Source organism: Electrophorus electricus, chromosome 12, assembly GCF_041902795.1.
Source record: "Electrophorus electricus isolate QZ-2024a chromosome 12, ASM4190279v1, whole genome shotgun sequence".
In the NCBI taxonomy this organism is placed as follows: Eukaryota; Metazoa; Chordata; class Actinopteri; order Gymnotiformes; family Gymnotidae; genus Electrophorus; species Electrophorus electricus.
This window is the reverse complement of record NC_137508.1, coordinates 9290421-9307436: the sequence shown is the minus strand read 5'-3', so window position 1 is coordinate 9307436 and position 17016 is coordinate 9290421. Positions and strand designations below refer to the sequence as shown.

General features: G+C 39.6%; 1 protein-coding gene across 2 annotated transcripts; it reads right to left on the bottom strand.

Moving 5' to 3' along the window:
• Positions 1-8184: 8184 nt before the first annotated feature.
• trmt61a (tRNA methyltransferase 61A) lies at positions 8185-16425 on the bottom strand. 2 transcript variants are annotated; one of them, XM_027022655.3, is made up of 4 exons: positions 16152-16425; positions 14365-14737; positions 10774-11040; positions 8185-8805 (listed from the first exon to the last, which is right to left on the bottom strand). In XM_027022655.3, exons 2-4 carry the CDS (start codon positions 14693-14695, stop codon positions 8477-8479), a joined length of 927 nt encoding a protein of 308 aa, XP_026878456.1. In that variant the 5' UTR covers positions 14696-14737; positions 16152-16425; the 3' UTR covers positions 8185-8476. The 2 variants fall into 2 exon arrangements, with proteins under 2 accessions (XP_026878456.1, XP_081581315.1); XM_081725189.1 differs by lacking the exon at positions 16152-16425 and adding an exon at positions 15136-15431.
• Positions 16426-17016: the final 591 nt, after the last annotated feature.

Here is a 17016-nt window from a genome sequence, read left to right as displayed (position 1 = left end):
GAGCATACCGATAATGATGTTTAAGCGAATTTGTATTTTTATCATGAATGCTTGTTCAGGTGCCAACCAGTTGAGTAATGTACATAAAAATAGACCCATTTCATTAATCTAAATGACATTTTTACGGCATTTTATGGAATTTAGCTGCCGCTTTTATCCAAAGCGAGTTACAATTATGACTGAGTACTTGAGCAATTGAGGGTTAAGAGCCTTGCAAAGCTTGACCACTCATCTTGGTAGCTTAACCACTGAGCTACCACTGCCCCTTATGGATATGACTACATGAATAATGTATAATGTTTTATTATGTCACTATGCAAATGATGACTGAAGGTGAGCCACCTTCCCAGGACTTAAACCCAGGTACTGCAGGCAATAAACACAAGTTCTGACCACCAGGCATAGCAGCCAGAGCATCCATTTAACCAACCTAAGAAGTGGTCTCCATCACACCATCCTCCCCTTCAGAAAGTGACCGTTTCCATCACAATGCCTTCACACATGGGGAGGTGACATTTTCCACATGTCCCTTCACACAAAACTGCCTTTTCCATCAGGGCCACACCCATACCACTCGTCAGGTTATCACACTGGCCTTTACCATACCCTCACCACAGGGGTGGGTTCAAAGGGCAGCATCCCCACCTACAGGTGATAAACATGTGCCCTGACCACGAGACCAAAGAGCAATCACACAGATTATGGCAATATCTAGTAAACTATGTAAATATCTGGTAAATGCAATTTTCGCATTAACTGTCATTCTTGCATCATTTAAAAATAGTACCTAACAACCATTTACTCTGGTAATTTAGTGCAATGGGCAGTTTATGGAGTGGGAATGTCTAAGGGTCAGAGGTTTAAAATGTTAAAATAAAAATAAACTAAATTTAAGGCCCTGCCCAGCAAAGTGATGCAATATGCATTACAGAGCTATTACCTCTGGAACCATTCTGTCTGTGGCCTCTGCAGGAGTTATTACACAATCTCCCAGTTTTTCTGTAGTATTATCTGCATTTTTTTTTTATAGAACTGTTTTATTTGAATGTTTTGTAAGTCAACACTTATTTACACTGCAGGATTCAAATCATTTTAAACTAAATTGTGTAGGTGGGATAGACGTGCTATTTTCTGAGTTGGTCACGTGTGTGAAAGTCACGTTTGTCCTGCTTGAACCCCTCCCCCATGTGGTTGCATATACTTTGAGCCCAGCCCCCATTCAGCTAGCTATTAAGATCAGCCTATACATCTTTCCTTTCCTCCTACAGCTCAGGAACATACTCTCTCACATGTGGTGAATATTACAAAGGACTTATGCCACCCCTCTGTTACTATTCCTCACGTAGACATGTAAGGGGAGAGACAATGTGTTCCATAAGCTGTATTCTAACCATAAATCAGGTCAGTGTGTCCTTTTCATGTAGTACTATTGCTCCTTTATCCTGAATATGAGAACATACAATAAAGACATATTTGGCATTATGTTCTATTTTTCCAGTTCTCTATCTAACAAAATGCATGATACATTCAAAGAAGCCTCAGTCTTTCAAACAATAAAATTTCACAAGTGTTTGGCTTGTGTAGGTCTGTATTTAGAGTAAACTAAAGCCTCCAGTGCAGCTGCTGGAATGTTGGCTATGGCAAGCTGAACCACAGCTCCAGACAGAAAATCACATCATTCAGACCAGACAGCTGCAAAAGCCATCTACTCCCTGTCTTTCTGTGAGAAAACCCTTGCTGCTTCCAAATGTGATCTTACAGTCGGTGAAGGGTCTGGACTCCAAATCTGTCAGTGGAAGTCTGGTGAACAGACATGTTAACTTTCGGGGGAAAAAAAGGAAATAAAATCATTTAAACCTGCTATGCGTATTTATTTTGCATTTACTTTTGGACATGTTGCTGTGTTATGTGCCTGGCAGCATAGCTCAGTGGGGCAGCTGGCCATAGCCCCAGCTGGAAAATATTATCAGGCTTTGGATTTTGCTTAACCATTTCACTTCCTTTACACAGGTGTCCAGGCATTCTTGTAGAAGGATTACAAATTAGTTACAGTAATATGGACATAACATTTGTTTCCAGAGTACACCACCTATGTGATTATGAATTTAAAGATGATGTGCACTGCGTAAGCCCTTGTGAAAGCAAGAGTTGATCCAGTCAAGAAGGACTTCCAATGTGACTAATCACATCAGAATGGGGGGGGCATGTGAAGGATATAAGAACATGACTTTACTAAGGAGGCAAAATAAAGGGTTCACTCCCTTATGTATATGGTCCCCTAGTCCCCTACACACCGCTATTTACACACACACATTCTCTTTCTGTTTCCCATTACACTAAAGCTATATTTCATTTTCAGTGCAACCCTAAGCTCTACAAGCAAATGCCATCCACGTTGTACTAGACTCTCTTGTGGCACCCAGCCAAGCAAAACTGTAGAGTGAATGACTCTCTTTTTGAACTAGCGACATCCCCCGTGTCCATTGCCAACATGGACCTTTTCCAAATGTTCTGTTAGTTCACTCATAATACTAAAAGTCGAATCTGTGCCCATAAGTGGGTATCTCACCACCTTGGAAGGAATGATGCAGTCTAACACTCACAAAAAGTTACATGCAGAGTGCCCTGCTGTTTTCTCTAGTGTATGTGTGTACATGCATGCATGCATGCATGCATGGTTTTGCTGAGCAGGACAGAGAGACCACGCAGCACTACAAATACTGAGTGGAATGTGGGACCCACTACCTCATGTGAGCTAACAGAAAAAATATTAAAATAAACCACAGTTTATGCAGGCTCCCTGCATACTAAAAGCCCTTGTGATAGCAACCGGGGGAGGTCAACATGAGCCCCACCATAACGGGTGCTTTGTTCATCTTAAACAGCTATATGTTTCCTATTAATAAGTATACCAAGGTTGCAAACTTGTCAGCTGTGAAACACCGGTATTGAAGGAAGTATGGATGGGACAGTATAAAAATTTCATATATTACTATATTACTGATCAAACCTATGCAGATTTTCAGTATCATTGTGACATTGATAAATACACCAAAGTATTTAAAAAGCACTAATGCATATTAAAATAACTTCACCAGAGGTATACTTAAAAATTTTTTTAATCAAACTTCTAATATTTATTTGACACCAAGTTCTTTCTCTGTCAACCATCATCTCCCTTCATCATGGTTTTCAGAGACTAGCCAGTTACGAAATACACACTGAACTGTATGTCAGAACTATACTGCTGTTCCTCCTGTCACACACCAGATTCAGCTCATGAAAAGTTTAATTATTAACTGGCAAGTTTATTTGCATGGGTCTTAAAAGGGACAGTACTAAACCATGCAGCACTATTCCCCATCCCCCCAGCTTCAGTGTAACCCTGAATAAATTGTGCACTGTGCCCTAGATATCAGTCACATTTAAGAATGTCAGTAATGTGTCCCTATACTCTCTCCACTATCATGGTACGTGCCAGGTGTCAAAGAGTGAAGGTCGAGGCAAAGCACTAATGTAACAGAGCTTATCAATTCCAAAAAAACACATGACACACCTGAAACAGCCTCGCCAGCTGTTTGTTCCACTAATCAACAGGAAATTGCCCTGCAAAGCTTTTGGTTGGACCAAGACATCCACATGTCCCTAGTATAGTATGCACGCCGTTACTTTCATGCAGTTACAAGGTCACAAAGTCAGTCATTGTGCATATGGACTAGGAAATTTATCATTTAATTCTCCCTTCTCTCATGAAGGAGATTTGCCACATGGCACACAAGTTTCTCAAATTTCTTATCTCTCAGTCATGGGTTCAGTCACAAACTACGACATAATATCCAGCCAATCAAGTGTGTTTAGGGCAATTTTTTAATGATGCCATGTCATGTCTAGAGTTCTTTTTCAGGTCTTTTATCTTAACTGCATGTGTACTGAAAAATAAAGCACATAGTTAATGTGCTCTCAAGATATCCTATCTTTTAAGACAGTACACCAGGACCAAGTCAGTTGAGTAACTAGACGGGCCAGGACACATTATTCCAATAATTTGACTTTTCTCTCTACCATCAGTTTCTACTGGAGAGTAATGATTCATAGGCACAAGAGAAGAATTCATCTCTCAAGCAGGAAAACCCTGTTCATAGTCAGTTCCTCCATCCTAGTACATAAACACTCACCACCTACCTTAGACACATTAATTTATTAGATACATCTTGCAATGAGCGACTAATATGCTTTTTCATTTTCTCTCAGTCCAGCAGTGAAAATGAATAGGAATAATTTCTTATGGAAAAATTTATGTTCATTGGCACAGAAAAGCAGTTATCCACGCCAAAACATTTATTCTACAGTCATCCAATTTTCTCCTCCAAAAATGGCAACTTCCAGCAGTGTTCTTGTTAGCTACTGTGTAGATGGGCTGTATTCCAAATGTTGAGTGAATGTGACATTTTCAGGGCAGATAACAAAAAGCCTGTCCTCACACCATCGCTCTATCCCTTTATCTAGTCAGACACTAACCCCCACTCTTCACTCGTTCAGATGACTACCTACCCAGCACATGCATGTGTGTATGACAGAAAGAACAAAGCTCTAATCAGGAGCATCAGTGCAGTCAACCCACTCACACACATTCACATTTGCTGTTCACTATTTTGGATTTTCTTCAGTCCCTTTGTGTTGATGCTGCAGAAGAGACCAGTGTGAGAGTTTCAGGGAAGAAGTTAAGTTTATTTGACTATTACACAACCATGTCCAAAAGAGGCTCTCCTGTGCTGGGCAGTTTTAACATAGTTCCAGTATTTGTAAAATAACTTTAATACATCATAAATATGAAACATACCTCAAAGAGATTGTTCTATTTCTACACCTACTCATGAGATAAGGTCCTGAGCCAAGATGGTCATGTGGTACCAGGCTCTCTTTGCCAAGCCTGTACTAAATGGCTTAAAATGCAATCGAACAGCTGCTAGGCAGCAGCACCCAAAGTGCTATTCAGGCTAGGAAGTACAGTCATTAGAATGTGGCCTGACTCTATACTGCCCTGCCCCACCCCACACACTCTCTGCAAGATTTTTGTCTATGCTTTTATAGCTGGAGCCGAAATAAAACAATGAATCAAGAGGGCAAACTTAATGAGGAAGTGTTGTGAATGTTACTGCATAGGCACAAGGTATGGTGCAGAGTGAGTCTTAAAGTAGTGATAGATGGCTGGAGAGCATTATCAAGCAGTTGCTGAATATACTACTGACAGCAGTGTAGACACTTCTGTGCAATTTGCCAGACTGCCATGAGTGCAGGATTAAAGTATGCTATTATAGCATTTGCCTTCTTTTTTATTTAGTTACTATTTACACTCAGTCATCATCATTCTATTAGTAAATACAAAATCTGTACCTCTGACCTCAGATCAGAGTGCAGACGCATGGGCTGTAAATGCTAGGAGTAATATAAAATCATCATGGTTTCTGTACAATTCAAGCATGATTTTGCCCCTTCACACTCACATGAAACCACATATGGCATGAATTCAGCCCTGTAAACTGGATCTCAAGCATAATTGCAACTGCCTCTCTACATGTTTGAATGTCCATGGAAGTCAGTGCAAACTGGCCATTAGATCTACATACTGCTTAGCCTCTGCGTAGAAGCAGAAAGGACTGGTGAGGGGGAGGGGGAGGGGATGAGGAATGGGGTAAAGTGGTACTGGAACAGGGCAGAAACAATGGAGATAGAGAGGAAGTGTCCAAAACCAAGAAATCATTTGCAGGAAGTGGTGCAGGAGCAAAAATAACACTGAACATAAGAAACGGCATGGGCCTCTATGTCTAAGGGTGAGAGCCATAATGAATTCTACACATGTAGGCCATTCAAACCACCCACACAGTGACCAATCATCCTCCTCAAACCAGTCACAGTTACAACCAGAAATCACACATATGCATAATCTATCAAACCTGTCTCAAAAAAGCCACAAAGCATGTCACGGTCTGAATAGGAAAACCCATATGACGACCATATGGCCAGTTATGACCTGTGTTATGGACATTGTGAACATTGTATAAAATCTAACATGAAAAGCATGGCCTGTTCTTAGGTTCACATCCTCATGTCCAAACACACCCAAAGACAAACCCTCCCAGTTATTCCACTGTGTGTGATCCATGACTCATGTCCAGCTAGTTTTTAGAGCAACATTCAGACGTTTACTCACTATTTCTGCTCCTTTAAATACTCCCATCAATGGGAATATATGATTGTTTCTCTCATACTGCAGCAAGTTCCCACAGTGACTACAATATACCAACCAAGAGACCTCAGCAAGCCCAGTACATATGAACACAGACCAGCCATGTACATCTCAGAGATAGCTTAAAGCAAAGAACTACAAATATACATTGATTAAAGATATCAGAAGTGCTACTGAACACGCGCAAGGTCAGCCATGCGGCCCTGAATGGTTAGGCTGTTACACATGATTTGCAAATGGCTCTTGCCTAACGGTACACTACACCTGTAACCAACTGTCAGTGCATGCTATTACTCCTCACCTAGTTACATTACTAACAGGAACGTGGAAGGTGTAAGCCCTAGAAAAGTCAAGGCTCACAATGGCATCAAGTCTGGGAGGGATGTTGGATGGTTACCAACAGTATTGTAAGATGCTTCTCAGTACCAAGTGAAAGTTCTGTAAGGACTGCCTCCATCCACGAACAGCATATACTGCAATGTTTCTAAACTTTTTTTCTCTCATTCTACTCCCACTTTAGGATTAAGAGCAGTGCACATATGCATTTGTAAGTGAGACTGCATTAAGATAATGGCCAATCGTAAGCACTTAGACACAGTAGGTGGTAAGCATATTTTCTGATATTTACTGGAACACAGGAAAGTGCGATTAAGAAGCTTCAAGAGTACTAAATAAAGTTGCATAGTAGAGTAGACATTCACTCAGCAACTCTATAAAGCTGAAAGCTGTGTCTACAAACCTTTTCCCCTTAATCCAAACATACCCACATGCAGATCTAACACTGATCCATCATGGCATGCTCATAAAGCACTGTTGTTTGCAAATCCCCCCTTACACTCTCCTGCTTTTTCCGCATCTCTTTGCATCACCAGTTCATGAAATTACATTCTATTTGATTCCACAAAGACCACATTTGGGCACATTCTCCGCAACCTCGCAATGTGTGTGAATTCATATAGTAAGTTGATGAAGTCCTGAACAGATGCTGTTTAAGGTGTACGGATTTGCAGGGCTATGCACTGCTATTCTGGTGCTGTATACTCTCTTAGACCATCAGGCTTGAGTGGAGGACAAACACACATGGACCTCTTACCTCCTTTATTCTCATCACTGCCTTTTCTGGCTCTCTTTAACCAGAAGACAACAGGCTTAAAAGAACAACCAATCCCACTCCTGTATCAACCACAAAAACGTTTGATTGCCAACCCTCTCTACATAACAGTTGCCATATATGGGGAAAAGTGGTCTTTTCTATGCATGCGAACAAAAAGTAAAGGACATTTTCCCACCCACTTTCCATGTATGATACAAATGCTATAAATGGCCTTTTAAAAACAGAATAGAAGTTTAAATAAACACTGCAACTGAGGAAGTTAGAATTCTTTTTAGATTTGATGCTGTTGGGTGTCCTACATGTCATACAAATCAGAGAAGCCCCTAGTATGAGAAATAGAAAAGCACATTCAAAAAGGCAGAGTAATTGAAAGTACATGCATAAGCAATTCAGACCATGCACAGCATCTGTGCTGGTAAGGATCAGAGTAGAGACAGAGCATTACCTTTTATGGTGCCTGGGCCTGACTGGAGGTTCACCAATCACTCCAATAAAAATGAAGGAGGTTGGGCTTAGGAACTGCCAAGATCAAGTTGTTATACATTACAAATAACAACTGTAGTACTGGGAGCACCCTTTCTTCCACTGAAAGAGGGTGAAAAACCGGAGCACCACCACATATATGGTGGCATAGACTTGAGAGTCCTTCGGCACTAAAGTGTCGTCTTCAGCATCCAGTGCCATCTTTGTGGGGTTTTATTTTCCGAGTCTTTTTTGATGTGAGATGTACATGCCTTCACAAATTGTGAAACACCTGTAGTTAGTGCTGACATGCAAATAAAAGCTCTGATACAATGAAGACCATCAAATCATGAAAGGAGATTTTTTTTTCCATTTTAAATTTATTGTAATAACGTAGCAATAAAGCTATATGGCACTGCCATTTTCAAGGAAAAAAAAAAAAAAAAACAACGAACAATGAACCCCTATCCATCAAAGAGTTGGTTTAAATTGCCAATTCTGATCACTTACATCTCCTCAACTTAAAAAAAAACCAAAAAAAAAAAAACCACACACAACAGATCACCACATAGGCAGCAGAGGCTGCAGGCAGGAGAGGGAGGTGTTTACATGGAGTCTATAAGAATAGTTTCACTATTGACCTCCAGTGTTTGCTAGTCCCTCGGTTTGCTAGCAAAGGTGAGATATCCAGTGTGTCCGGCCATCTCACGAGGGGGTGTGGCAGTGCGGCAGATCACGGCGGGGTAGCCAGCATTTGCAGAACTTGGAACTTCCTCTGAAGGTGGGTCAAAGATCATCTTAGCACTGTCTAATCCTCCCTCCTCTGAGCCAAAGTCCGGTAAAGGCAGAGTGACCGAGCGAACATCATGCATTCTCTGCAGAACCTCCAGAGTGTGGATCTCCTGGAAGCCCTGGTCCAACAGCACCTCGCATGTCCTCTGAACCTGCTCTATGCATGGAGAAAATGAACACAGGCGACCACCTGCATCGAGTGGAGAGGTGAACAGAAACAGAACAGAGTTTCAAGACTATCTTCAAGGACCATTTCTAGTTAAGAAAAGAAACATTAAGATCAAGTTTAAATGATAAAGACAAAGATTACAGCAAGTTGATCTGCTGTTGCTGCACTGGCCACAAACAAGTCATTTATAATCACAAGTTATTTAAAAGACTGCACTAGATGGGTGTCTGTTACATTTGTAGATATGATTGAGTGGTTCCACATAAAAGGTTTTTACAGGTAACTATACCCTCATTGTGAGCCACCTAATTAGTAGTTAATCAGCTCAAAAGGTATTAAAAAGTAAAAAGGTTCACTGGAATCCTCATTTAAGACAAACTTTTGTGCTCAAACTTGCTCATCTCCATGGAGACCCACTTTGTTGATATGACCTCTGGGAGTTCCACAATGTGAATGAACCCTTGCACAATTAAGTGGAGTAAACTGTCAACACAAGTCCAGAGAGACCCTGAGTGTAATGTAAAGAGTGAACACTGGTGAACATGTGTGGATGTACTGTACTAATAAGTGTACCACACACAAAGGCAATCACAACAGCAATCAACTAGATGCCCAGACAGACACATGCTTTGATAAATCTTCCACTAACAAATAAGGCAATTCCCTGTAAACACACTAATAAACAGACAGTTACAGTCTCCTGGCAACCAGGTTCCCTTGCAACAGGGCCAGGGAGACAGGAAAGTCCACCACCACATTCTCCCAACTACTTAACATAAGCGGGCCATAGGCCAAAGAATGCAAAGAGGGAGGGAGGAAGGAACTACTGAAACTGCATGCTGGAGAGTCCATTAATCCTCCTTTAGATAACCAAGAGCATCTGACTTAAATTGCTCTATACAACAGTCCTCTTGATAGAGTGTAATAGAGTGAGAGTGAGAGAGAGAGAGAGAGAGAGAGAGAGAGAGAGAGAGAGAGAGAGAGAGAGAGAGAGAGAGAGAGAGAGAGAGAGAGACAGAGACAGAGACAGAGACTTGAGTACAGCTAGATACTGTCCTGTGCTTACAAGTCTCTTCTTAAGGAACCTGGCTCAGTCTTGCTAGTCACTGTGCAGTCTCACAGCCTGCCCCTTTATGGTCAAAAATCTGCTTGTCATGAGTGTGTGTGTGAAAGTGCGTTATACGTGTCCAAGTAGTGATCTAAACTGCCTCACAAACAATGAAACAATTCCACATGCATCAGATTGTAAAGAAGCACTCATCTATAATGCATAATATGTATTGCTGAGAAGATGGGAAATATTTTTCATTGTCAATTTACCACAGAAGCATCTTTTTGTCAGCTTCATTTTTTGGCCAAGGAAGCTTTAACTAAAGGCATGTAAATCACTAACCAATGGGCATTTTTAATTTACTTGTCTGCAATTTTTCAGCACACCAATTAAAAGCAACACACATGCGCGCCAGACCCTCAGCAGTGCTGCAGACAAGCCCAGACCTGCCTGCTGGGAATGGGGTCACTCAGGTCTGCAGGCTTAGTTCCTTGGCCTTCTCCTCAGTCAGCTGTACAGCCATGGCCACACAAACAGAACTAGAAGTGCTGTCACTAGAGTCTGACCGGTCATTAAACAAAAGACTGTCAAAACAAGCACGTACTTAATCGACAGAAAAGCCAGTTTCACAATTAATGGATTTCTGTAGACCATGATAAAGCCACTGTCTAGGAGGTCACTTCAAGTTAAGTCCATGCATTTTTTTGTGTTCTCTATTAAAACCTCATCTTGCAGGGAAGTCTCTCAGCAATTTCAGCAAGAGTGGAGAGACTTCACTGAGGAAAAGAAGATGGTATAAAACGACAAAAAGGGTAGGATGTTGTCATAAGCAATATATAAACTAGTTGTCCATGTTCACTATTCTGGAGGTGGCATTAAGCGACAGGTCCATTAACTGAAAGTGCAATCTTCCTTTCTCAACACACATGCACACGTACCCTTGCGTTTGAATGCTCTCTTGGCATGCGTGATGGCCTCCCACGGTGAGGGGATGTCCAGAAAGACTGCATCGGCTATGCCCACCACCCCAAAGCCCTCTTTACACACGTCCTGGTTTCGGACCGTTACCATATGGGCCACTTTGTGGTCTCTGAACTCCTGGGCAGCTTTCTCAGCACGCTGGGCATGGAACTCCACCGTGTGCAGGTGCCCGCTGGGTGCAATGGTGCGAAGAATAGCATGGGATAGTGAGCCACTGCCAGTACCTATCCATTCACATGCAAAAAAGTCAAACAAAACATGTTACATGTCTGATATGGCTTATGGTTTAAAATCAACAAGTAACAATTCTTAAACTTAAAAAGGGTGAATATACACAAATTATCCAATTGAACACAACTGTGAATGTCAATTGTGTTTAATACGAAATGAAATTACATGTTGAAGGTGGTTTCCTAATTTAAGGTTGGTTTCCATATTCTGAAAAACACCCATTACATGCCAGGCAAATGATCCTGTAAACCAACATGCTTCAATACATACAACTGTCAGCACATACAAGTTTCTTGTGCACACCAACATGTACTCTACATATACATACATAGACAGGCACTGGCAGACATTCCAACTCCTCCTACTTGTAGTGTTACATCACCATATAATTTGTTTTCATGTCAACAATGGGGTCATGGTTTGGCATACATGGTTTTCTTCAGATGGAGTATAGCTGAGCTCAAGATCAAGAAAGTTGCAGGAGGCAGACACAGGTATTAGAGTGAAGAGAGTTCCTGGTCTATCTAAAGATATGTAATTGTGATTTAAGATTTGAAACATTAGACATCACCTATGCATTACAGTCCTACTTATTATAATCTAACTAAACATTAACAGCTTTGATAAGTTTAGGATGTTTCAAATAAACAACTTCAAACAGGGTCTTCACAGACTGCATTATAAGCCAGTCAAATGAGGGTGCATTATAAACAAGTCAACAATTCCACTACACTCCACTTGAATGCAATGTGCAGTACAAGCATAATCATGGCCCGCATCTGTGTGTACTCTGAAGCCAATAAATGCAGGTGACAATTCAATTCCATCCCTTTTGAAATGATATAAATAATTATAATGGATTATAATAGCACCCAATAAAATATATGCAATTTTTTGGCCAAAATATTCTCTGACTAAAAGGGCATCCATTTTTTAAACTGAATGCAATGAACCATTTCCTAAAGAACTAACAACCGAAACAAATTGTTGTGAAGCAAGAGATTTGCCCCTGCTGTTAGTACATTATATGTTCCAGTCAAATAGTTGGTGGCAAGTTGAACCTTGTGAAAGATTCTATGGGGCCATTTAACCTGAGACTGAAGTTTGTTATAGACAAACATAAATAAATCATACCACACAGGAACAAAAGAGGACCTTAGATCCAGTGTTGGTGCTAACTCCTCAAGGTGACTCACTCTCGAAAGGACCTAGTCCCATGCTTGCATGGCTGAAATGCATAAAATCCTTGATAAGCCTTGGACATTTACTCAGCTTGCTCACAAAGTCACTTTGAGGTGTCAGTTTAACACAGTGGTCAGCATGCTTATCTGCAAAAAGCTAGTGAGGTTGCAGGTTTGCGTTCCAAACTAAACAAGAGCATACCTGATACAACTAATCAAATATTTGAAGACTGAGACCAACTGATTAAACAAGCAGAATCATGTATGCTCCAGTAGAGCAAAAATATTAACACTTGCCAACTCCTAGGTTCACTGACCTTACAGCAAATAACTGATACCAAACACCACAATGAGATAACACAGAAAAGCAAATATCTATTAACCAAATAAAATTAGATGTTTTCACACCTTTAGAGATCTATAAGCTTATATTTTATCATTACTGCAGTAAAATAGTGCACTGACAAAGGACAAACTTTCTGGATAAATGCAAGGCAATATTAATATGTTTTCATATTTTCATACTTGTAAGGGCTCTGGGCTACTATGGACACCAGCTAGAACTGCAGGTCAAAAATGATGAGGGGTTTTGACAAGAGAAACATCCTTTCTAAAGCAATTTGGTGACAAAGGGAATGTCTCGTTTCATCAGTATTAAGGAACTGTAGAAGAATAGACTAGTGCCCCATTTCTGTTTAGCAATGCACCAGTGAAGGCCCACCTCATCACTATTTATAACTTTGTGCACCATATTTACTACACATTTACTTTTTTCAGTATCACCAGACGTGTGCTCCCTGGAAATTAACAACAATTCCCTTGCTCGACCGGGTGAGCTACATGAACTTATATGCTAGCCATCAGTATCAGGATTGGCTGAAATACTACTCTTTATGTTTCTACTCCCCATTCACAGCTCAGTGAATAACACCAATATCATAGTGCTCATACAGGAACTATAACATCTGTATTAACCAGCCAATGTCTTCACCTGTTAAAGGAACAGGAACATTTATGAGCTCATCAGGCATCACTTGTATGTCCTACAATAAGGTCACATCACTTTCAACATGAACTGACAATTTAAGATCTGAAATATAGATCCTTCATATAACAATCATAATTCGTCTTATGAAATCGATTGTAATGGCTTCAAAAAGCCCTAGATTTAGATCCTCCCCCCTAAAACGTTACCAGTCCATGGGACGAGACAATAGCGCCAATGTGCTAGCCATTGGGAAAGTCAAGCTCAACCTAACAAATAATAAAGACGTTTAGCTAACAATGATATAATGTCAGTGACATAAAAGAGTAGGCTTGATCACAGCAACAACCATCTATTACAATTATTACTTATGATTTATTTGAGATTTTTGAAATATTGTTATGACGTCTCATTTTGAACCTGAATCATTTTAAATATTAGATTTCACTCCATTGTTTAAAGGCCTGGGAAATGCAAATGCATTTTTACCATTATAATTAGGTTAGTCCTGCTCTCTGTGGCACACAATGTACATACAATGTTTGTCCAGTGAAAACCATTCAAAAGTACAATCAATTATGAATAGGCTGTTATGTCACAGTGAATAGCAATTTTACCCTCTCCATGGAGTTAACAGTTTTTCTCTAGCCTTCTCTTTTCATCCTGACAGAAAAATAAAAACCCGCCACTGCTGGAAAATCAGACTTGTATGAGCCTATTGATCAGGATTATGCATGTAGTATGTCCAAGGCAGTAGGCTGTCGATCAAGTATGCTTGGAGGAATATTTTGGATCACACCAAGCCCATGACCAGCAAGGACATCTGAGACAATTTAGATGAGCTGACTATTGTAGTATCATACACATTTATTATTATGCAAAGTTTTTGCAATGTCTAATACCTCTTTTTAAATAATGCATACAAAGGTTTTGTAGGGGAAAATTCCACATTACAATTCCTTACAAATCTGTAAATTTGACTACATTTACCCAACCTGAAACAATTTAATTCAGGAAACAAAACGTACAAAACTGACTTATGCTCCTAATTTACACCATGTTCATTAATACATGTCCTCCAGATTATAAAACAAATACACACAAACTATCCATAATGATTTATTATCAAAATTATGTTTTAGGTAGCTCACCTGATTCACACACAATGGATCCTGGTTTTAAGTCCAGCATCAGAGTAATGTTGGCAATGTCAGTAGTGTAGAGGATCTGGGTTCGGTGAGGAAGATTGACAGTCCACAACTCTGGAGTGGGGTGCAGCACATACACCCATCCTCCCTTACTGCATGTCACCTTAGAACCAAATTTTTGCCCAATTAAGTCACTGGAGTGACGGATAGCTCCATACCGTGTCTGTGTTTGAGCACCAGACTCAACTTTGATGGGCATCATAGAATCATGTCCAATGAAAATAATGACCACATCTCCTTCCTGAACGAATTCTGAATACTTCACAAAGCTCATTGGGCTGTTGTCATCAGCTCCAATATGGGGGAGAAAGGTTAGCTGTAGAGAAAAACGTTGTGTGACTAAAGATTTGTGACATTTATATGAACAAAATAAAGTTTATTAATTAGTTAACTTTTAATTGAGTAAACACACACACACACACGTGAAGGACTACTAACCTAGTCCTGGAATTAAGCATGACGAGTAGTTAACGTAAATGCCGTAAATGTAAAGTAAATGTAGTTAACAGTTTATAACAAAGTATTAGTAATATAGGTGTCGCATGGTTTTATGCATTTAAAACATGCACTTTATTATACATTATAAGTCCATTTTGTATAGTTTTCTCTACTTACAGCACTTTCTGTATCTGGATGTTTGTTAGTATTTATAAAGACAACTGTACTGTGTATTATTTTACTTTGAAACATTGCATGTCAATGTAGCTAACGTACACATGAACATAGAATCAGTTGTAGCTGACATCCGCTGCGTTTCAAACCGTTATCTTGATTTCTTTCAAAATAGAAATGTGGGACAGCTTGCTTGGTTAGGTTAACTAGTTAGCTAGGTAAATCGCATAAGCTAACGTTAGCTAGCTAGCAGCAACCGTTCTTTGTGACGCGATCCACTTTGGTAAACTCATAGTTAACGTTAACCTATCTAGTTTAGGTTACCTATCTTAACCCTACGGTTAATTGAAAGCGTTGTCCATTTCATTATTCAGACTAAATGCAGTATCTAACCAGCAAGCTAGGATAGTTAGTAAAGTCGGCAAGTGGTATGTTGCAATCAATCAATCAATCAATCAATCAATCAATCAATATATATATATATATATATATATATATATATATATATATATATATATATATATATTACACTAACTAGTGTACAGTTATTTTATATGTTCAAATTAATTTAGGCTTTGTTTTCAGCCATGTCCAGTGTTGTAAACTCCATGTAAACCTACTACCTACATAGCTAGCTAGTGTAGCTGTTAATAGCTTCTTTGCAGATAGAGATTTAGGACATGGTGTGTCTGTTATTAACCACTCGATTGCATTTGCAACCTGTTGAAACCCCTTAGCCAACTAGCATAGTAAATGGAACTGCACCATGAAAATATTATGACAATTTTGTTTCGACTATGTTTAATCTAGTTATAGTAAAACATACAACAGAATGTAACATTAAAGCTAAATATCTTTAAATATGGTTTGTACATTATTTACCCATAGCAATCTAGCAAATGTTTAACAACAGCAAGCAAGACAATTTAGCTAATGAGATTAGCTAGCTAGCTAATTTTATTCATTGTCTATGGTAGCTTTTAGCTAGCTAGCATAATTTAGCAAGATGTTAGCGTTAGTCAGGGTTACAAACTTTCAGGACCCCTGTTATAGGGGACCCTTGGGCTGCTAGCTGGCTGGCTATCTACATAACTACGACTAATGAAAAAAACACTTACCTTTTATTATAAGTTATTTACGTTGCAGTCGGTCAAATAGGAACACACGTGTTTCACTGTTAACGCACATATAGTTATGTATGTATGTTGTTAGCTAAGTAGGTTATAGAGTATCTAACTACCTTGTCTGCAATGAAATACTCTTTCTGGAAACGTTTACATAAAGTTGTTACATCTAGTCTCATTGATTAAAATTACGCGATATGTCTATATCGACAACTGCACAGGGTACTAAACTAGGTAAAATAGTTCGTCTGTAGCATGGTGTATTTGAATCGCGTGTCGCCTGAAGATGACGTAATTTGAAGCGCCACAAATCACTTCTTTTTCTCAAATCTTTATACGGAATAATTTTTTCATAGTATATGTTTATGATATCTGGCTTTAGTTAAAAATGACGGAGCGCAAACAGTTAATGAAGATTTCATTAATAGTATGTGCGAGATACGCGATTTCAATACTATTATTTTACCCTGTAATTATTCGAAAAATATTGTTTATTGATCACTGTGCATGTCACACTGAAACGATCTACAGGGCAATGAATGCTTACAATATAGACTGCGCAAAAAGAGTTACCTACTCTATCCTGCGTAAGTCCTAGTTTCACCTGCTGGCCTTATAAATCCTACGGCCTATACTGAAAATAAGTAAACTGAATGAAACTCAGTTTGAGCGTCGATACCAAGGATGTCCAATCCACGTTTTCGTTTTAACCAACCATACGCATACGATACAATTATTTACTTGTTTGAAGACCCAGACGAACCTACTAAACAAGTGGAATTCGGTGCATATCCGAAACAAAATCTGCATCCAACTGGCCAATCAGTTTAATTCCGTTTATGTTTGTTCAGTGTGGGTT